This window comes from Varanus komodoensis, unplaced genomic scaffold (genome assembly GCF_004798865.1).
Source record: "Varanus komodoensis strain SLA01 unplaced genomic scaffold, ASM479886v1 scaffold11, whole genome shotgun sequence".
Classification (NCBI taxonomy): Eukaryota; Metazoa; Chordata; class Lepidosauria; order Squamata; family Varanidae; genus Varanus; species Varanus komodoensis.
Window position 1 is genome coordinate 9,275,394 of NW_025335317.1, and position 18,845 is coordinate 9,294,238.

Below are 18,845 nucleotides of genomic sequence, written 5' to 3' on the forward strand. Positions count from 1 at the left end.
AGGCCGCCTCCGCGAGGCCTCTCTTTACGGCTGCTGCGGCCTTGCTCGTGGAGAGGTCGTTGGGCAGCCGGGTGCCGCGCCGCCTCCCCTTTTCCGTTTTGGCCGCGCGGTGGGAAGTCGCTTGCCGAGGGCGGGAAGAGCACCGGGGGTCGCGGCTGAAGCCTTCCCCGAGGGTGGCCTCCATGGAGGGGGGCGCCGGGAATACGAAGGGCTCCGGCCTTGGGGGCTTGTTCGGCTCCGGGGGAGTCGGCGGAGCGGGCTATTCCCATGCGGACCTGGCCGGCGTCCCGTGTGAGTATGCGACGTCGGGCGACCTTCTGTTCGGTCGGCCGCGCGGCCTTTTTGGGCTTCTCCTTTTCCCTGACGGAGCTCCTCACCCTTGTGGTGGGGGAGGCTGAGCAGCCGCCACGCGAGGACGCTGCTGGGTGCGGGGGGGGGGGGGTGGCCTCAAGGTCATCCAGCGCTTGACTGGAAAGTTACCCCGTGGTTTGTCTTCCCTGTCCTGTGAGTATCTGTTTTCGCCATCCCGAGAATGAAAGAGGCCTCCGCTTCCGTTCAGGGTTGTCACGCCGACGTGCAGTCTTCCGCCGGCCAGCAGGGTCAGTTCCATTGCCAGGGGCCCTCTTCCCCGCGAGGCGCGATCGGGCGTTCATAGAAACGGCGCGGGGCTACTCGATGGTGGTTTCAAGCCTCGCATATGTATAATTATTTCATTTCCATAGAGATGAACAGGTTGGTCTTAGGTAAAATGAAGCCAGAGCTTTCTCTAGAAGCAGTAATGATAAAACGGAGGCTGTCACGGGTTGGGCACATCGTAAAGTCACACCCCCTGGAGAAGACCATTTATATGTCTATTTATTTGTGTTTTTGGTATGCCGTCCCAATTACTAAAAAAGGCACTGTGCGGCTTACAGAGAAAGCCATTCTGCTAGGGAAAGCAAAGGCAGAAAAAGAAAAGGAAGATCCAATATTGACTGCATCAAGGAAACTACCTTCTTGAATTTACAAGAGCTGAGCAGGGCCATAGATGGGGCATTATGGTGGGCTTTCATTCATAGGGTTGCCATAAATCAGAGATATCTTGATGGCATATAACAAAAACATAATTTATTCTGCCAAAAAGCTAGAGGCAGTTTACAGCATTTCATTAAAGCAATGTAATAAGTTGTAACAAAGCACCATAAAATCAAACACTAAAATGTTTAGAACAACTAAAGGCAAGCAGCAAAGAATTACCCTGGGAAAAACACCTGGAATGGGTATTCCCCTAAAGCCCCTGGGTGTCCAAGGGTCTGAATATGTAAATAATCTGATTAATGTTGAGCCCTTTAAGAAGAATTTCCTCACCCCCACTAATTTTTTTCAGTATGTGCATTCTGATTTATATTCCCACACAATGCAAAGATGTAACCTTGGGACAGTGACACATGCGCTGGTGACTTCCCGTCTTGACTTCTGTAATGCGCTGTACGTGGGGCTACCCTTGAAGATGGTCCGGATACTTCAATTGGTTCAAAATAGAGCTGCCAGGCTGCTGACGGGGACTGGACGTTATGTTCACATGACTCCAGTTCTCCGTCAGCTTCACTGGCTTCCCATTGAAGTCCGGGCCCAATTCAAGGTGTTGGTGATGACCTATAAAGCCCTAAACGGCTTGGGTCCTGGTTACCTGAAGGAGCGCTTACATCCATATATGCCCAGCTGCCCCCTGAGATCGGCGGGAGAGGCCCTTCTCCGGGAGCCCTCCGTGGAAGAAGTTAGGAGGGTGGTTACTCGGAGGAGGGCTTTCTCAGCGGTGTCGCCTAAGTTATGGAATGCGCTCCCCAGAGAGGTCCGCCTGGCACCGTCGTTATTTGTTTTTCGGCGCCAGGCGAAGACCTTTTTATTTAAGCAGTATTTTAAATGTTAATATTATTGAATTTTATCTGGCCAGGGCGGCTTGTTTTATATTGTATGTTTTATATCATATATTTATATTTTAATGTATATATATTAAAATGTTATTTTAATTTATATATATTAAAATGTTATTTTAATTTATTGTTGTAAGCCGCCCTGAGGCTTTGGCGAATGGGGCGGCATAAAAATGTTTTAATAAAAAATAAATAAATAATATATGGCATGAGGAAATAGTCTTCAATACTGAAGTGCTGCTGATTCATTTGAAATGCATGCATGTGCTCTTCCCTTCCCCCCTTCCCCTGTTCACTGCACCCAACAGGTTTTTAGGCTTCTGTAGCAAAATTATCTTTGTGGCTAGTAATCCTAGTTAAGTAATGTATAATTTAAATTTTCCATTCACCGACATTCAGGTCTTAGAAGTTGATTTCTAAAGAACATTAACTATTAAAAACAGTCCTCATACTGATCTGGAACATTTTAAATTTCAAGTATAATATTCATAAGATGCAGGCAATGAAGTCACTGTGGGTTTGTCCAGAAGTGCTGTAATGAGTTGGCATGAAAACAATCATATATATTCTTTTGTGTGTTAGCCCTTCCTTATATTACATTGATATACTTTTAGTTTTGGACTACTGATCAAAGTTATTTTGGGGCTTTGCACTTTTTATCTTGCAGTGACTGGAATGAACCCTTTGTCTCCATATTTAAATGTGGACCCCAGATATCTTATACAGGTAAGAGAGAACTTTTTGTTCAAATCTCATAGATAGTGTTTGTGGCTATATATTATTATATACATTGATGTGTTTCTGCTTACTGCAGAAAGCAGTCTCAAAGTGACTTACACAAATTCAGAAATCAATAATACAATAGGAACTGGTTGGTAAACTGTAGTCTGCACAGTAATACAAACACACAAAACCCCTAGTAGAAACCTAATCTAAAAACAGTACAATGTGAAAAGTTTATCTACAGAACACAAATTCTCTTTTCTCAAACTCCCCCACAGCCTAGAATTAACACCACAAAAGCACTCCACAACAATTGGGCCATAATGTCCAAATGCTTGGGAATACTGTTGCTTGGGACCAAAAAGATGACCATTTCACTACCAGGCAAGTTCCATGTGGAGAGTCTTCTGTAAACATGATGCTTTCACAGAAAAGCCATGCCCACAAAGGGCTACTCCCAAGCTTCCCTCAGAGGAGACACACAGAGAATGGCCTTTGGTGCTGATTACCTGAAACAGGTAGATTCATAAAAAAGAGGTGGTCCTTGAACTATTGGGGTCCTAATCCATGTGGAATTCATGGAATTTCCCATGTAGGAAATTGAATTTAACCTTCATAGTCAGATATCAGTGCTTTTCCTGCTCTAGAATACTTAATGGAGTTCAGTTATTTCCTGATATGGTAAGACATAAAGACCTGCTACCATAAACATCCCAGCTTCCAGTCTAGAGGCAGCAGCCACTAGATCAGCAGCAGAAGAGAAGGTGTTTTATCAGATTCAGTGTGAACTGACCTGGATCTGGGAGTCAGTGGTTCTGAGAAGATGATGATCCTAAATTCCAGTAGTGCTCTCCTGTCTGTGTCCGTACAGGGACTGTGACAGTGTTGCACTACTGGGAGATAAAGGTAGTGTATATTTTAGCTGTTTGTCATTGTCTCTGTTTTGGAAGTAGGTGACACCGGCCTGGGCAAGTACTGTGTTTTCTCGAGGGTGCGCTAAGCAGATAGCATCCTGCTCAGTGCTAGTGTAGACACATTCACATATGTTTGGCATGCAGGGATTTTAGCTTCGGTGGTAGAGTATCCCTTACAAGAATACACAACCAAGTTTTGCTCCATGTAGGATCATTTTGCAATTTATAAGTGAGTGATACTGGCACATGGTGCATTTTTTACATCTGTCCCTGAGACAAATATGAGCACTTCAACCATGTTGATGGCTTATAGTAATAGTGTGTTTAGTATTATGCTCTAGGTTCTAATTTGCTGTGGACTATTATTATTATTCTAGAATATGTCTGTAAAAACCATTATCTGGTTAAGATATGTAGTTGTTCCTTTAGCTAATATTTCATTCGGGCAACTGATGGGCTAAATGATAGTATAGGGCACAGATTTTTTTTCTTTAGTTTTTGTTTTGACAATATGCAAGTAACTGTAGCACTTATAACATTATTGTAAAATTGATTTCGTGTTTATTTTTATAAAGCAAGGTAATTCATAAATATAAACTTAAAGGTATATTTCTGTTTCAGGATACAGATGAATTTATTTTACCTACTGGAGCTAGCAAAACTAGGGGCAGGTTTGAGCTGGCATTCTTTACAATTGGAGGATGCTGCATGACAGGTACAGAACTACTTGTAATTTATATCATTACGTTTGGCTGATACTTTAAATAGAATTAATGCATGTGTATGTGAGCATAGCCACTTCCTCAGTACTTTATTTGCAAATTATTTTTATCTCTTCGTCCCAAAGGGATCTTATACTTGGTGTATGTCAGACTCTGGTAACTGGTTTGTGTGAGTTGATATATCTTACAACTGACACAAGCAATGTAAACGTTGGTGCTTTATACTGATTTATTTTAATCATGATACTTCATCATTTAATGCAATAATATCCTTAAGCAGTTCACATGTAAATATTAGAATCATATTTAAAATATATTATTCAAAACAGTTAAAACAATTCCAATGACAGTAATAGCACAGAGCAATATAATGTGCTTTAAGATGGAGGAGCATGGTAATAGTTGGTGCACCAAAGTTGAAAATGGGCACTCCAGGCGACTGAATGGGTCGAGAAACTTCCCCAAACTGTACACCTGTTCTTTCAGAAAGAACACAGCCCCATCTAGGACAGGCAAAAAGCCCAGTTGCTGGACCTGGGAACTGCCAACCCATAGGCTCTCTGACTTACCGGAACATAGCTTTGGTTATTAATTCTTGCCCATCTCTTAACTGCATCCAGCCACTGGTTCAGAATGTGCACAAATTCTCGCAGTTCAGATATCACAGAGAAGTAGAGCTGGGCATCAACAGCATGCAGATGACACCTTGCCTACAATCTCCTAATGACAAAGTATACTGGCAAATTCTAGGCAGGATGCATGTCACTCTGTTGAAGCCAGAACAATAGGGTCCTGTGGTACCACAAGACTACGAAAGCTTGTGTCACGATGTGTTATGCTGCAACAGTGCTTTGGTACCACAAGACTACAAAAGCTTGTGTCACAGTGTGTTATGCTGCAACAGTGCTGTGATTTTCAGGCTGCAGGATCATGACTGTATTTATCATCCTGCTTTATGGGAATCTTTCCTATACTATAAGCTTTGGTCAGTTTAATATTTTAAGTGTCATTGACAGAAGCTAACAGGTCGGAGGGTATTCTAGATGTTCCCTGTAGCAAATGTAGGGCCTTAATTGTTAATGCAAACGAGTCTGTTGTTTGTTCCTAAATTCCAGCGGTAGTCAGCTGTCTGCATCATTACCTTGTCTGACAGTGTTATGCTGCTGGGAGATGAAAGTACTGTCTAGTTGAGCTGTTTGTCAGAGTCTCTGTTCTGGAGGCAGCTGGCGCCAGCGTGGGGCAGTACTGTGCTTTCTCTGAGAGTGTGCTAAGCAGATAACATCCTGCTTAGCACTAGTCTGGAAGCATACATGAAATACTGACCTTACATGAAATACTGACCTCAATCGTGGCATGGTATGCTTAGCATGTCTTCAAAAAGCGATGCAGCATTTTGCTTTACTGCATATAACAGTATTTTACCATTTTATGGTTTAAATGTTGAACATTGCTGCACAAGCAGTGGTGGTGGTATTTTACTAAAATGCTACAGTTTTCCATTTATTTTCTACCACATTTGTTACCTATTTTTAGGCATTGACTAAGCCAATATTTTTCCACCTACTCCCAGTAGAGAATAGATGTGATGGCATAGAAAAGGCAGAGGCAAAGATTTAAAAAAAAAAAAAAAAAAAAAAAACAGAACAAGCACTATGTGCTGGAAGGAAGGCTTAGAGCAAAGAGGCTGGGGGATGTGTTTGGCACTTTCCTTCACCAAGAACTCCATAACAATGTCTGTAAAATAGCATTGCCATTCACTAATCTAATACAACGGCTATGATATACTCTTGCAAACCTTTTCAGTAGAAGCATATGATTCTTATTGATGAATGTTTCTGTAGGCTACATGTTCACCTTTCGGAATGTGAGCTCAGTTCTCAGTTGCAGTAGGTAATCTGATGTCCTGCCTTAATAGGAGCTGCATTTGGTGCACTGAATGGCCTCAGGATGGGATTGAAGGAGACACAAAGCATGGCTTGGTCCAAACCTAGAAATGTACAGTAAGTACTTAATTCCATAATTAGATATGATTCAGCTGTCAGTAATTGCTCCTTTTTGTCCTGTACTCAGAAGTTTCAGAATGACCCTTGGATGCACAACCATTTGTTCTCCTATGATTTGCTGGATATGCAGGACATGTGCATATGCACTAAAAGATGTATTTGTGCAGTGCTGCGATAGGTAAATTCTACCTGTGGGTTCTTATGCAAGGCCCTTTACAGCAGGATAAACATCATTGATTTACTTCACATTTCCTTTCTCAGTCTTCCAGTAAAGGGAGCAAAATTAAAGAGTGGAAGGCATCTTGCACATGCTGAAAGTTGCCTTTGAATCTGAACTATAGTTTGTCCCTTACTTCCAGCGATAGTCAGCTGTCTTTCAATACTGTGTCTGTGACAGTGTTACACTGCTGGGAGATAAAAGTACACTCTTTTTTTAGCTGTGTGTCATTGCCTGCGTTCTGGAGGTGACTGGCACCAGTGTGGGGCAGTGCTGTGCTTCTCTGAGAGTGTGCAGAGCAGATAACCATCCTGCTCAGCACTAGTCTGGAAGCATACACAAACATTCAACATGCACTGACTTAATATCTGGTAGATTGTATGACTTTGGCTTTATACAGAAGTGGTTTTGCTGCTTGCATTTTATAAAGTCTGTGGGTGCTCTGGGCAGCTTATAATAAACAAGCATAAAGCAATTTAAATCAAATTAAGATGTAAAACTGAATGAATAAATAAATAGTTAGCAACTCTGTCTTTGTATCATCCTAAGCTAATAAAAGTTGTTGGAACCACCCAGACCTCTTGTGCTTATAGTAAAAGTGCTGGATTGCAGAATACTTGTGCCAATACAACAGCCACCAAAGCAGGTTTAACACCGTGTAACAGGGCAAACAAACCACCAACTAACAAAGCCTCTGTCTTGGCTGGATTGAGTCTCAGTGTTATTGGTCCTCTTCCAACAAATCTCCAGCACTGATTTAAAATGCCCAGTAAATCAGGTGGCTTTGTTGAATAGGAGACAGTGAGAGCTGGATGTCATCTCAAGTTATTTTTTGAACCTCAGCCCACACCTTTTGATGATCTCTCTGAAGTTTCATATAGATATTAAACAGCATGGGTATTAAGTCAAGCAGTGCAGGACCCCAAAGCCTAACTATTATTCATTTATTTGTTTAGAGTATTTGTATGCCGTCCTTTCGCATAGCCTCAGGACGGCTTACATAAATAAGAAGAATAAAATAAAGCATAATACAAATAAAATCCAGATCCACCCTGGCTGCAGATTAAAACCTATATAACTACCAAGGGATAGAGTAATAATCCTTCAGCACTACCTTCTGGTATCAATTATCTAAGAAGAAAAATCATTCTAAAACAGTGTCTCCAACTCCCAACATAGGCAGGTTTGTCAGAAGACCACTTACTCAGTGCTATCAAAAGCACTGAAAAGTCCAAGATAATTAAAGGATTGTGGATCCTCTGTGTCTCAACAGAGGCCACCCTGCAGGACAGTTTCCATTCAAAAACCATTATCTGAAATGCAATTGGAATAGAACTAGAAAAACCTGTTCACCAGCTTGAGCACTTTGCCTTGGAACAGGATTTTTGCAATCAGTCTGCGGTTGTTTTCATCTTTGGTTGTATCCAGGGTAAGTTTTTTTTTCCAGGAGAGGTTGAATTATGGCCTGTTGTAATGGAACTGGTACAACCCTCTCACTGAGGAATTTTCAAGGACCTTGATGTAAATCAACCCAGGATCAACTACATTGGAAATCTTATTATTACTCTTTCTAATACTGAACCCAGCAGCTGAGTGCTAACAAGATTATAGCCAAACAAGGCTGCTGGGGAGAAAGATACACTCAGGAGGACCTGAAGGTTTGCAGAAATACCAAAACAAAACTTTCCTAGGTATATTAATAGAAATATATCTCAGAAGGAGCAATCCAAGCTCTTAAGAATGTGTGGCCCTGATTTCAGACCTACCAAGTACAGATAGTTTTGGAATCCTATTCCAGTGAACATTCTTTTTATATACATTTATAAAAATAAGAGAAATGCCTGTGTAAATATTTGCTTTTTGGCTACTCATATTGAGTTTGTGTCCCATGACATTTCTTGAGAAACCTCAGTTAGTGGGAGTAATTAAGCGTTCATGAATAACCAACTATACTTCATAGCCCAGATCCGAATACTAGAACAGAGGGCCCTGTGAACTGCTGTTCTTCATGCCACCAGGCAAACCACTTTTGAGGTTGTGGGACTTCCAAAAGCAGTTTGTGGTAAGGCAAAGAGGCCTGCTATTTAAAGACAGAACAGGGATGGTGGGGAGCAGCAGACCAGTGCTTTCCTAGCAAACTCAGCAAGAACAGGGAAATCCTGTTCCAGCTAATATGGGGAGGAGGCTAAAGAGAATATGATGGGAGGCTAGGAAAGTCTGTGGTCAGGGTAACCAGCAGGGAACAGTGGTGCCTGGCAGAGCTAGCCAGGAGCAGCTAAGGGTGCGATGGGGTGCCCTGGGTAGTTGCATGTCTGAATGGATACATACAAATGTGTATGAGGGGAGATCTTACAGGAATCTTGAAATGTATGTGGGGATTGTATTGAGAAGGGAGGGAAGCGCACGCGTGTGTGTATGTATGCATGCATCTATGTGTGTAAGAGAGGATAGATGGGTAGATTCATTCTCCTATTAGAGCCTGGGTTCATGCCATGAAGTTAATTAGTGGGAGATAAAGACAAAGCACTTTTTACACAGTGCATAAACCTATGTAACTCACCAGTACAGGATGTAGTGACAGGCACCCTTCTGGGTGATTTTGAAAGGAGCGTGGACAAATTCATAGAGGAGAAGGCTGTCCATGGCTAGCAGCCCCGTTGGCTGTGTGCTGCCTCCAGTGTCCGGGGTGCTGTGCCTGTGGACAGCGGTTGCTGGGAAACGTGAATGCGAGTAGGCTGTTAAACTCGCATCCTGCCCCATAGGCAGCTAGTTAGCCGCTGTGTGAATGGAATGCTGGACTGCACAGAGTCTTGGCTTGATCCAGCAGGCTCCTGTTACATTGGGGCAGGTGTGTCTCTCACTGGTGAGTATGTGATACAGGTGTCTGTTGGTGCTGGAAACTTGAGTTCAAAGGTATTTGAAGGCAATATGGGGACGCATCCCATCTCTGCCTTGTACTTCAACTTGTAGATAAGTTACTTGTCCTTTCTAACCAGCTGTGTCTCATGTCAGCCATTTTAGGGTTCTGTCAAAGACATTTTTCAAATTGCAAACAGGTTGCATGTCTCTGATCTATTCCAAACAGTTCTGCCTCCCCAGGATCTCTTGAAGAGACTTTATACTATCGGCTACCTGAATGTATTATCCAGAGCTTCCTGGTACTGAGCTGTGGTTCCTCCCCTCAAAATTGATCAATAGTGTCATTTGTGCCCCACATGGTTCCACTTCCTTCACATATTTCTGCTTTAAGCTGTCTTGCCGGGGTGAGGGAGGCAGATTCATGCAAAAATAATAAAATTAATTTAACTTTTACAAACTTTCTAAACCAGTTCTTATGTTAGTAAAACTTGCAAAGTTTGCATGTAAGAAATCCAAGGTTTGTGCAAGACTTGATTCTGTGTGGAAAGAATTTAATCGTCCTTTTATACTATTGCAGAATAGAACACAGAGAGTTCTATAATAGACGGTAACAGACAAAAGGTCAATGGTATGTGGTGCTCCTTGGGCCTGCAAACAATACCATATTATGAAGTAATATTCTAACTCACTTCACTTTCTTGTAGGATTCTAAATATGGTGACCAGGCAAGGAGCATTATGGGCTAACACTCTTGGATCTCTAGGTACGTAAGTTTGTTCCTTCAGCTGACTATGCATGAGTAACTCAGTTGAGTTTCTCTGTACATTTGGAAGTCTAAGAGATTGATGGCAATTCCATTGTAGTCTGACTGTTCCCATCTCTGGGAAACCAGTGATTGCATTAATAAAGTGCAGGATGACTTCAGAGCCTGGTACTACAGGGTGGGGGTGGGGTGGGGGGATTAAGATCTGAAAGAGTGCTACTTGTCATCGAAAAAGCAGGCCGCCTCCAAGTTTTTTCCCCCTCCTTCCCCCTGTTAGCAGAGAAATCATAAACTGAAGCACTGGAAAATTGCAACTTCTGTTTAAAGATGGCAAAGTTCAAGATTCTGGTATTGCAAGTGATACATTAACAGATGTTTCACAGCTGTTTATTTTCTTTAGTAATGTCTCTTTGTTTTTCCTAGTCCTTTACCCTGACCTTCCTGTAGCGATGGCTCTGCAAATAGTATAGAATTCTGAGAAAAGGTAGTGAAGGTCATACTAGAAAATCGTATGAGAGACAGAGAGAGATTCTCCCCATCCTTAGTTTCTGGTATGAGACTGGGATACTTAAGCCATTGACTTTCCAATCAGCACTTTTAAAATAGTGCTGTCTGTGTAATGAAAGCAATTAGAACAGGTATCTCACTGAGCTAATTTGTTCTAACGTCTGCTTTTTCTGTTTGCTATTTGTGAATAGTATAAGTCAATCCATTTGGAATTCTAGCTGAGCAGCTTTGGACAATACAACAATATGACTGCCATTCTTAATCTTAACTGTCAGTTTAAATTCATAACTCAAGTATATTCCTATTTGCCATTGATCTGTGCCTGATCCAGTTAAAATGAGTCCAGGGTTTCTTAATGACAAGCCACCCTAGCAAGATAGTTCTCCCTTTAGAAATATCTGTGCTGTTTTTTGTTTTTTTGGTTTTTTTGCTGCTGTGGAAATGCCTAGCTCAGCTCAGAAGGAGCACTGTGGTGCTGTTGGAGCTGCACAGTCTCATTTTCTACCATTACCGGAATGAACTTTGCATCTTTTAGTACTCTCCCTTACACACACACACCCATACCTATTCCCATGTGCAGTCCTTTTACACTGTGGTCAGCTGAATTCCAGTCATGAGCTAATCCACATTGTGGCCAAAGATAACTTTAAGGAGGTACATGGAAGGAATATTTCCCATTCTCTCCTACTGCCTCTGTGTCATGTGTGCCCCCCCCCCCCCCGCACCGCGACAAAGCTTCGTCAGAGGGTACAGTGGCATTCTTAAACAACATGGGCAGTGGTGCAGGGGTTTGGAGGAAAGGCAGAGAGAGGAAACTTCCTCTGAACTCCAGAATGTTCTTTCAGGTACAAGTCATTATGTTTGCACCCCAGCTCAGTCATTTTCTTCTCCAGCTGCTTGCGTACACAGCAGTTGAAAACAAATAGCTTTCTTTCATGAGTTCTGAATCATTGGAGTAGACAGTGGGGTACCCACAGGCACCCCAGTACCTGCAGACTTCCCTGCCTATACCCCACAAAGTGCCCTACCAATACCTGCGATTTTTAACTCTTGGATTATTGTTTTTATATTTTTAAATTCAGGTGGTTTGCAGCACTTCAAAGAGAAGTGCCGGCCTCCAGTCACTTGCCGTCATTATTCCCCAGGCTGCCTCTGGGCCCCACGTGAACTCAGGATGTGGACATTTCTGAGGAAATAAGATGATGAGTGGCTAGAAGCCAGCATTTTGCTTGGAGGGACTTGCAGTCATCCAGGAAAAAGAGAAAGGGATGGAATGATGAACTCCATTGCCTCTGGCTATTAAGGGGGCAGGTATGAGGACAACAGTGAAAAAACTGGGAGAGGGCTGGCCTAGAGGCAACCCAGTGAGGTGGGAGGGAGGGAAGGAAGGCACCCTATCTACAGCTACAAAGAGAAATGGAAGGGGTTAAAAAGTGAGAAGTAAGAGCAGGAAAGAGTGTGTGTGTTTATTTGGGAAGGGTGATCCTGAAAAGAAGAGGAGAATAACGCAGTGAGTGAATTGTGTGAGAGACAGAGAAATTTTGGGAAGGAATTCTGAATAAAAGGAGTGGCTTTTCACTCTATCCCACCTATATTACATAGTCAGTTTCCTGGAAAAGTTACTGTCTTTTTGCCCCGGCAGTTTGCTTCATTGTGAAATGTGCCTTTGTTGGAGCAGAAAGAGGATTTGTGTTTTGAGGCTCAAAGCCTTGCTCTGCTTCATATTCAGAGTTCTTTGCCATTTATCCTCACCAGCTTGCTTGGTGGCAAGTTTGGCTTTCTGTGGAATAGGTATTTGGTGGCTGGCCATGCCCATCACAGCAACCATTTTGTGGCAGCACCCATGATACTTTCTTCAAATTTCAAATGTGCCCATCGGCCCAAAATGGCCAGAAGCCCAATATAACAATACAAACTTGTGGTAAAACTATGGAATACTTTGTCTTAACCATATCAGTAGCGTGCTTAAACTGACTACTGCTTTTTCTTTTTTTAAGGAGAAAGATTTGATATTTTCTGGTTTTCTAAACATAGGCTGGAATTCATAGGCTACTTTAGACTTTAGTGGCACTTGTTAGGGTTTTTTTTTTAATCCCATTGGGTAGAAAAACCCTGTTTCAGAATCTTTCTTCACTTCAAATAAGATTTTGTATGATGAACTGCTGTTCAAAGAGCACAAACTAGTAGCCTCTTGTTCTGTATCTGCTTTCTCAAAGTCCAGTGTGAAGTAAGGAGTCTTGATATGTACTAGAGGAACAGGAAGGTGGATTTTGTCCTGTTGATGTTTGTTCGTGACCTTTTAGCTTTGTTAGAAGTCCCTGTTCATTTTGTCTAAAATAGTCATAGCTTCAGCAGGAGGTGGGAGTTTAAGGGATGTAATTTTTTTGGTCCATTACTTGTTTGCATTTATTTATTTTGCCATTAAGTGTTTGCCATTAAGTAGTGTAGCTGTAAAGTGATAAAATAGTCCTCCAACTTAAATTGGGCAACCCAAGATTGGGGAACCCCAGTTAGGGAGCCCAAGATTAATGAAAATTAAATCCTGAACAACCTGTTAACCTAATTCAGGCTAGCAAATAAGTTCACAAACCTTTCCAACCTGCCTTACCTTCACATACTCATGTCAGTTATTGTGGTCTATGTCAACTACAGTGTTTTATTACCTGCCATTTAAAGGAAAATCTTATTTTCCATACAAAAATCAGAACTTTTTAGGTCTAATCAATTTAGAAAAGATAGTGTACTGAAATCTTACTGGGTGATTAGTGCAGTGGTGTTGTTTGTTTGACTGGCAACTTGTATTCCATTCCAGCACTACTGTATAGCGCATTTGGAGTTATCATAGAAAAAACACGAGGTGCAGAGGATGACCTGAACACAATTGCTGCTGGGACCATGACGGGCATGCTGTATAAAAGCACAGGTACGTTGGCAAAATAATCCTTAATCTTGGTTTTGCAAACAAGAGTTGGAAGTACACCTGTTAGGAAATGCTGACTATACTGGGCGTTTTTGGAGTCTAAAGTTTTGTGTCATTAATGACATGTTGGTGATAGATAAATCTATATACAAATCCCCCTTGTGATCAGGGTGAAAAGAATTACACAGGTTGCCTTCTGGTTGGTGGAAAGAGAGCAGCCCAATCAGGATGTGCTCTATCTCAGCATTGCCTCAGTCTCCTTCCCTTTGGAAACACTGCTGGTAGACAGCCAGAATCAGCAACCTTCTGAACTCAGAGGATTATGAGGAACCCTCCTGGATTTCTCCCCAACTTGTTCATGAAAGCTGAATCTGAAACCTTGGTGCAAAAGTTCTACCTCTGAGTGGGGTCTGGGTTTTTTAAAATCCTTGCATTAATGTTGAAAGAAAACTATCCAGGGCTAAAAGACAAGAATTCTAGAACCTGGGATAAATTTCTTTTTTTCCTTTCTGGTGGAAATATCTTGTAATAGTTTTTAAAAATGAGGCACTTTGCTACGGATTCACTGTGGCAAGAAAAGCCAGGAAAATTAAATGAAGGTATATATTCCAAATAGTATGGTGATTATATTGCATTTATACCCTGCCTTTCTTCACGTGCAAGCCCTGAGGTGGTTCATTTTTATCGTTACAAAAACAACATAGTGGGGTAAAGTCGGTTGAGAGTGAGTGCCTGGCACCAGGTCACCCAGGGAGCATCATGGCTGAGTGAGACTAGAGCCCAGATTTCCCTAGTCCCGAGTCCAGCACTCAAATCCCCACACAAGTGTTCCAGTGTGGACTTGTTCATGTTCAAATAGTAAACAGCAGTTGACCCAAGTACTTGAATTATAACAATAGATTACATAATCTAGTCTAACAAATACATTGGCAATGAAATAATCCTAGAATAGGGCCAATAGAAATCTGAAGTAATTCTCTGGCTCTGGAGAACCAGTCACTTAGTTTGTGTGTCATAACACCCAAGGGTGTTGCTTTACCCAGAGTTTATGATTTGCAAAGCAGTTCCATAAAATGAATGTATTTGCTGCAGCTGCTCCATTCCTGGGTTGGTTGTTTCCCTCCTGCTTTGCCTACTTCCTCTATCCCAAATGCCATTATGGTGTGGTGGTACTATTAGTGTGTAGAGCAGTTTTTTTGCTTTGCTTTAAACCATTCTTGCCAGCCATCACTGTAGGGTCTGGATTCCCTTCCTAGGTTGTTTGAGGTTAAGAACCCAGAGTTCAACATTCTATAGTCTGGATGGCTATTACATGTGAATAAGGCCAGCTTTTCTATGCAAGTATTGGTAAACACAAAGTAACACAAAGTATATGCAGAGCTTTAAGTTTTAATCTTACAAGTTTAATTATTGGCAGCATAGATAAGGGGATGTTTTGAAAATTATCCAAATAGGCTAAAATCGTAGAACTGTTTCTTAATATAAACTATTTGAAGGGTGTGCACAGTATGTGGAATGATCTGAGTCTGTAGCTGTAAAACGTTGATAAAGGTATCTGAAGAAAAATATCTGTACTGGCATGGTTCCCCCCAGGAAATCTTGCACATATTTAGGTATTAAAATTCAGTAAAAATCCTACATGAGTCTGTTGTGTCAAAACAAAACTGAAAGGGTGCTTGATATCTATGGGGAAATGGTGCTGGTGCCTTTAAGTTTATCTACCTTTTACATCTAAATATATTTGCTTGAACTTCTGCCTAGTATAGCTGCAATGGAACACTGCATATCTAACACAGTCAGATGTTCTCAAAGCAATAAAGCTATTTGTACTGTTTATTTAAAGATTACTTGACTTTGAGGGCTTCTTTTAATGATTTTAAATGGCAAAACAATTTTACTTGCTCTCATAATGACACATGCTACTGCAATACTGACAGCAATTCTTATCTAGCTATGTGACATTTAGATGAAATGTCACTGTAATATCTGGAAATTAATTGGAATTAATAAGTCAACTATGCAGTACAAAACCTGTGGAAATACTCTGTAACCTGGCTGCTAGAAGTACATGACTCTGTAAAATGGAGAAATGTTCCAGTGTAGTTTCATGCTTCATTGACTCGCTGAAGTCAACTTGCTATCTGAAGCTAGCAGAATTGTGATTGCAGGGGTGGAGAAATACTTCAGCCTATCACTTGCTGAACAGAACTAGAAGGGACAGGGAAGAGTTCTAAACATTCAGGTTAGACAGTCTCAAAACTTTCTTTCCTGATGGCTCTGCATTGTTTTTGTCAAATACAATTAACATGGAATGTTTCTGGCCACAAATGTTACAACTGCAAGTACAAACCATATTTCAGGTCGTGAGCGGAGCTGACTAGAGCCGGGGGTCAGACTCGCTCTGTTTCTATGTTTTCTATAAGGAACTTGGATATAGATTAGTGCTTAGTTCTTCTGCCCCATTTTTCAGGCTCCCTTAATTTGTATATTGGGCAATAGCATTGCAAAACAGGAGTTTAGTGAAGAACGGGGTTTTCTGGCACTCATTGGAGGTGCTGACCTGAGACTTCTATAGCTTTTGCTATTTCATGAACTGCTTTTATTTATACCCCATATATTCTACAAAAAAGAGTCTGGGTGGGATGCTGAATTCCCCTTCCACACATACAAATTGTTTTGGTCTGTGTTTTGGGTCATGGGAAACCATTTAAATCTAATATCCTTGAAATGTTAGTTTTAAGCATTTTAGTAATATGTCAACTTCAGTACTTTATCTACTTAACCAGGAAAAAGCTTCACTGAGCTAGGTGGAACCTGTTCCCCATAGTTTCATATTGGATTGCCATTAGAGGCTGGCAAGAAGGAACTCTTACAGGTGCCATGTGAGCTTTCTTTGTACAGCTATACAGCTTATCTGAATTAGTGCCTTAATTTTTAGTTTAATCTTCACTTAAATTCTGCTAATATTGACTGCTTTGAGCATCTCTCTCAACTAACCTTGGGGAGCTACCACAAGGCTCTTTTTATTCTAAAGAGCAAGGCTATGAGTGTGTGAAGGAGAGGCGGAAACACACTAGCTGATCATTCCTGCCATATAAGGCTCTTTTAGTGTTCTGATTTAACAGCAGAACATGCATTCTGATGCAAACTTACCACCTCCTTTTTGCAAGTCTAGAAATCAACAGAAGTTTGGATCTGCTCCCTTATCAGTGTGCCTCAAATCCTACTCACTGTACTCTGAATGCAGTTCTGGTACTGAGATAATCAGAAATACAGATATAGAACAAAAAGGGTTTTCACACTGTGCGTGCTTTCTACATCTGTCCCTTATCTGTCTGGAAGCTGTACTGTGCAAAAATCCTGCTTGATTCCTGCCCGTGTTCCTTTTCAAAGCTGGTTATCCTTTTAAACTTTACTGCGTTGGGGGCAGGGTGAAGGAAGAGGCCTCAAAAAGAAAAGATCTCGGAGATGGGATGTTTGCAGTCTTTTCCTTTGCCACTGTTCCCCCCAAAATGAGGCTCACACTCACCCAGTGTGGTGCAGTGGTTAAGAGCACAGGACTGGGAATCAGGCAATCTGGGTTCTAGTCCCCACTCAGCCAGGGAGCTCACCGGGTTACTTTGGGCCAGTCACAGACTGACCTCACAGGGTAGTGGTTGTGGAGAGAAGATCGAGAGGAGGAATACAATTAAGCCCCCTTCAAATGAAAAAGAAAGGTTGGATGTAAATCCAGTAATAAAACTGAATAGATAAGCGTTTGTACAAGAATAGTCTTAAGATCCGTCTCTGCTGAACATTTACATTGTGTGTGTGCCACATTCAATTCAAATGCTCCAATATTGCCGAGTCCACATAACCGTTGCCTGCCATTTCTTTTATTGTCACTATCAATCTTTTTGTACAGGTGGATTACGTGGGCTGGCACGAGGTGGCATGGCAGGACTGATGCTTACCAGCGTCTACGCGCTCTACAACAACTGGGAGCATATGAAGGGCTCATTTCAAAGGCAGTCGCTCTGAGCAGAGCTGAGAACTAATTATCTACTCATTGAGTGCATTCAGACTTGGATCCCTTCAGTGCAACACAGAATGGAGCACAGTAAGACTACAGAATTCCACCGCAGTTAGTTTTTGACAAGTGCTGCCTTGTCTGTGAGGGTGAAGACTTCATCTCTGCAGCATGCTCATTTTTGCCCTGGCCAGTTATTTTCCTTGGATCATGTAATCATCCATGCCACGCAGTCAGGTTTGTGTACTGACACATTGTTTGAGTTGAATCTAATAAAAGTTTTTGTCCCTGTATTAACTACTTCTTCCAACATGGGCCATTTATGCAAGCCCCTGTTCAGCAATACCTGGTGTTGCTTTTGTAAAAGGCATCTGTGTCCTCACCAGGGCAGAAAGGATCAACACGGTAGGTAGGTAGGTAGGTAGGTAGGTAGATGGAAAACATTCAGCAGTCATTCAAAATCAATGTTACTAATCTGGTTTCAGATACTTACGGAAGCTGCTTAAGTTATGGGTGCCTGTTACCAGCTGTTCAGGTGGCGGTCAGAATGCTGTATAAGCCCAGCACTTGATATTCAACAGAATTAAACTTTCTGGTTCTTATTTTTAATTAACTTTCTAGTTATTAATGCTCTGACATAGAAAGGCAATTGCTGCTGAAAATCCGAAGATGGGGATGTTGATGGTGGTTTGGTGAGCTACAGCAGTGGTTTTCAACCACTGGTCTGCAGGTGGGCCATATCCCGCTTATCACCTCTTCCTTGGTTGGCATCACATTTGTGGGGTGGGGGGACACCTGCACCACTGAGGGGCAGGCAGGGAGGGCTCAATGGGAGTCACACTGGGCAGATTTCACTATTTTTGTTGCTTGGTTTCTGGTTGTTTTGGAGATTTGGGGGGGGGGTTATTGTGTTTGGAAACTAATATACAGAATCTTATGTGTATTGTGCTTTTTGTTTCTGCCTCAGTGTTCCCTGAGGTGGTTTTCCCGTCTTCACCAGTCCCCAGCTGTGGGAAGGTTGAAAGCCACTGCTCTATGGAACCCTGTATGACCAGAATGAAGACTTGTTTCACTTGAATACCTGTTAGGTACTCCTTTTTAAACTGGTTGTTCAGTAGCTGAGCGCTGTGTAGCCTGTAAACTCCAAGACTGTCTGGAAGTGTCAGTGTTCCAATTGTGTAAGAAGTCTTGTTACTAGAAGCAAGGCAATTAGGAATACAGAGGCAAGTGAAGAGTCACACACAAACACCAAATACAGCTCTGAAGAGACAGATTCATGTAAACAGGAGGCCTTG

General features: G+C 41.9%; 1 protein-coding gene and 2 non-coding genes across 4 annotated transcripts; all 3 read left to right on the top strand.

Annotated features, from left to right (window-relative positions):
* The first annotated feature begins 46 nt into the window (after positions 1-46).
* On the top strand, positions 47-17,847 carry TIMM23B (translocase of inner mitochondrial membrane 23 homolog B). Of its 2 annotated transcripts, none has more exons than XR_006413751.1 (7): positions 47-291; positions 2,581-2,639; positions 4,172-4,265; positions 6,188-6,272; positions 10,056-10,114; positions 11,704-11,932; positions 13,434-13,544. XR_006413751.1 is itself a non-coding variant. In XM_044420344.1 (7 exons), exons 1-7 carry the CDS (start codon positions 183-185, stop codon positions 17,559-17,561), a joined length of 633 nt encoding a protein of 210 aa, XP_044276279.1. In that variant the 5' UTR covers positions 47-182; the 3' UTR covers positions 17,562-17,847. The 2 variants fall into 2 exon arrangements, 1 of the variants encoding a protein (XP_044276279.1); XM_044420344.1 differs by lacking the exon at positions 11,704-11,932 and adding an exon at positions 17,446-17,847.
* On the top strand, positions 5,383-5,585 carry LOC123018527. Its single transcript, XR_006413793.1, has one exon. It is a non-coding gene; the product is annotated as a small nucleolar RNA SNORA74 (small nucleolar RNA).
* LOC123018528 lies at positions 6,630-6,833 on the top strand. The gene has a single exon (XR_006413794.1). It is a non-coding gene; the product is annotated as a small nucleolar RNA SNORA74 (small nucleolar RNA).
* Positions 17,848-18,845: the final 998 nt, after the last annotated feature.

Excerpts from the sequence above, each read along its gene's own strand:
- TIMM23B (XM_044420344.1), top strand. The coding sequence starts at position 183 with ATGGAGGGGGGCGCCGGGAATACGAAGGGCTCCGGCCTTGGGGGCTTG. Across the intron at positions 4,266-6,187 it reads TGGAGGATGCTGCATGACAG|GAGCTGCATTTGGTGCACTG; the intron begins GTACAGAACTAC and ends CTGCCTTAATAG. Across the intron at positions 13,545-17,445 it reads CATGCTGTATAAAAGCACAG|GTGGATTACGTGGGCTGGCA; the intron begins GTACGTTGGCAA and ends CTTTTTGTACAG.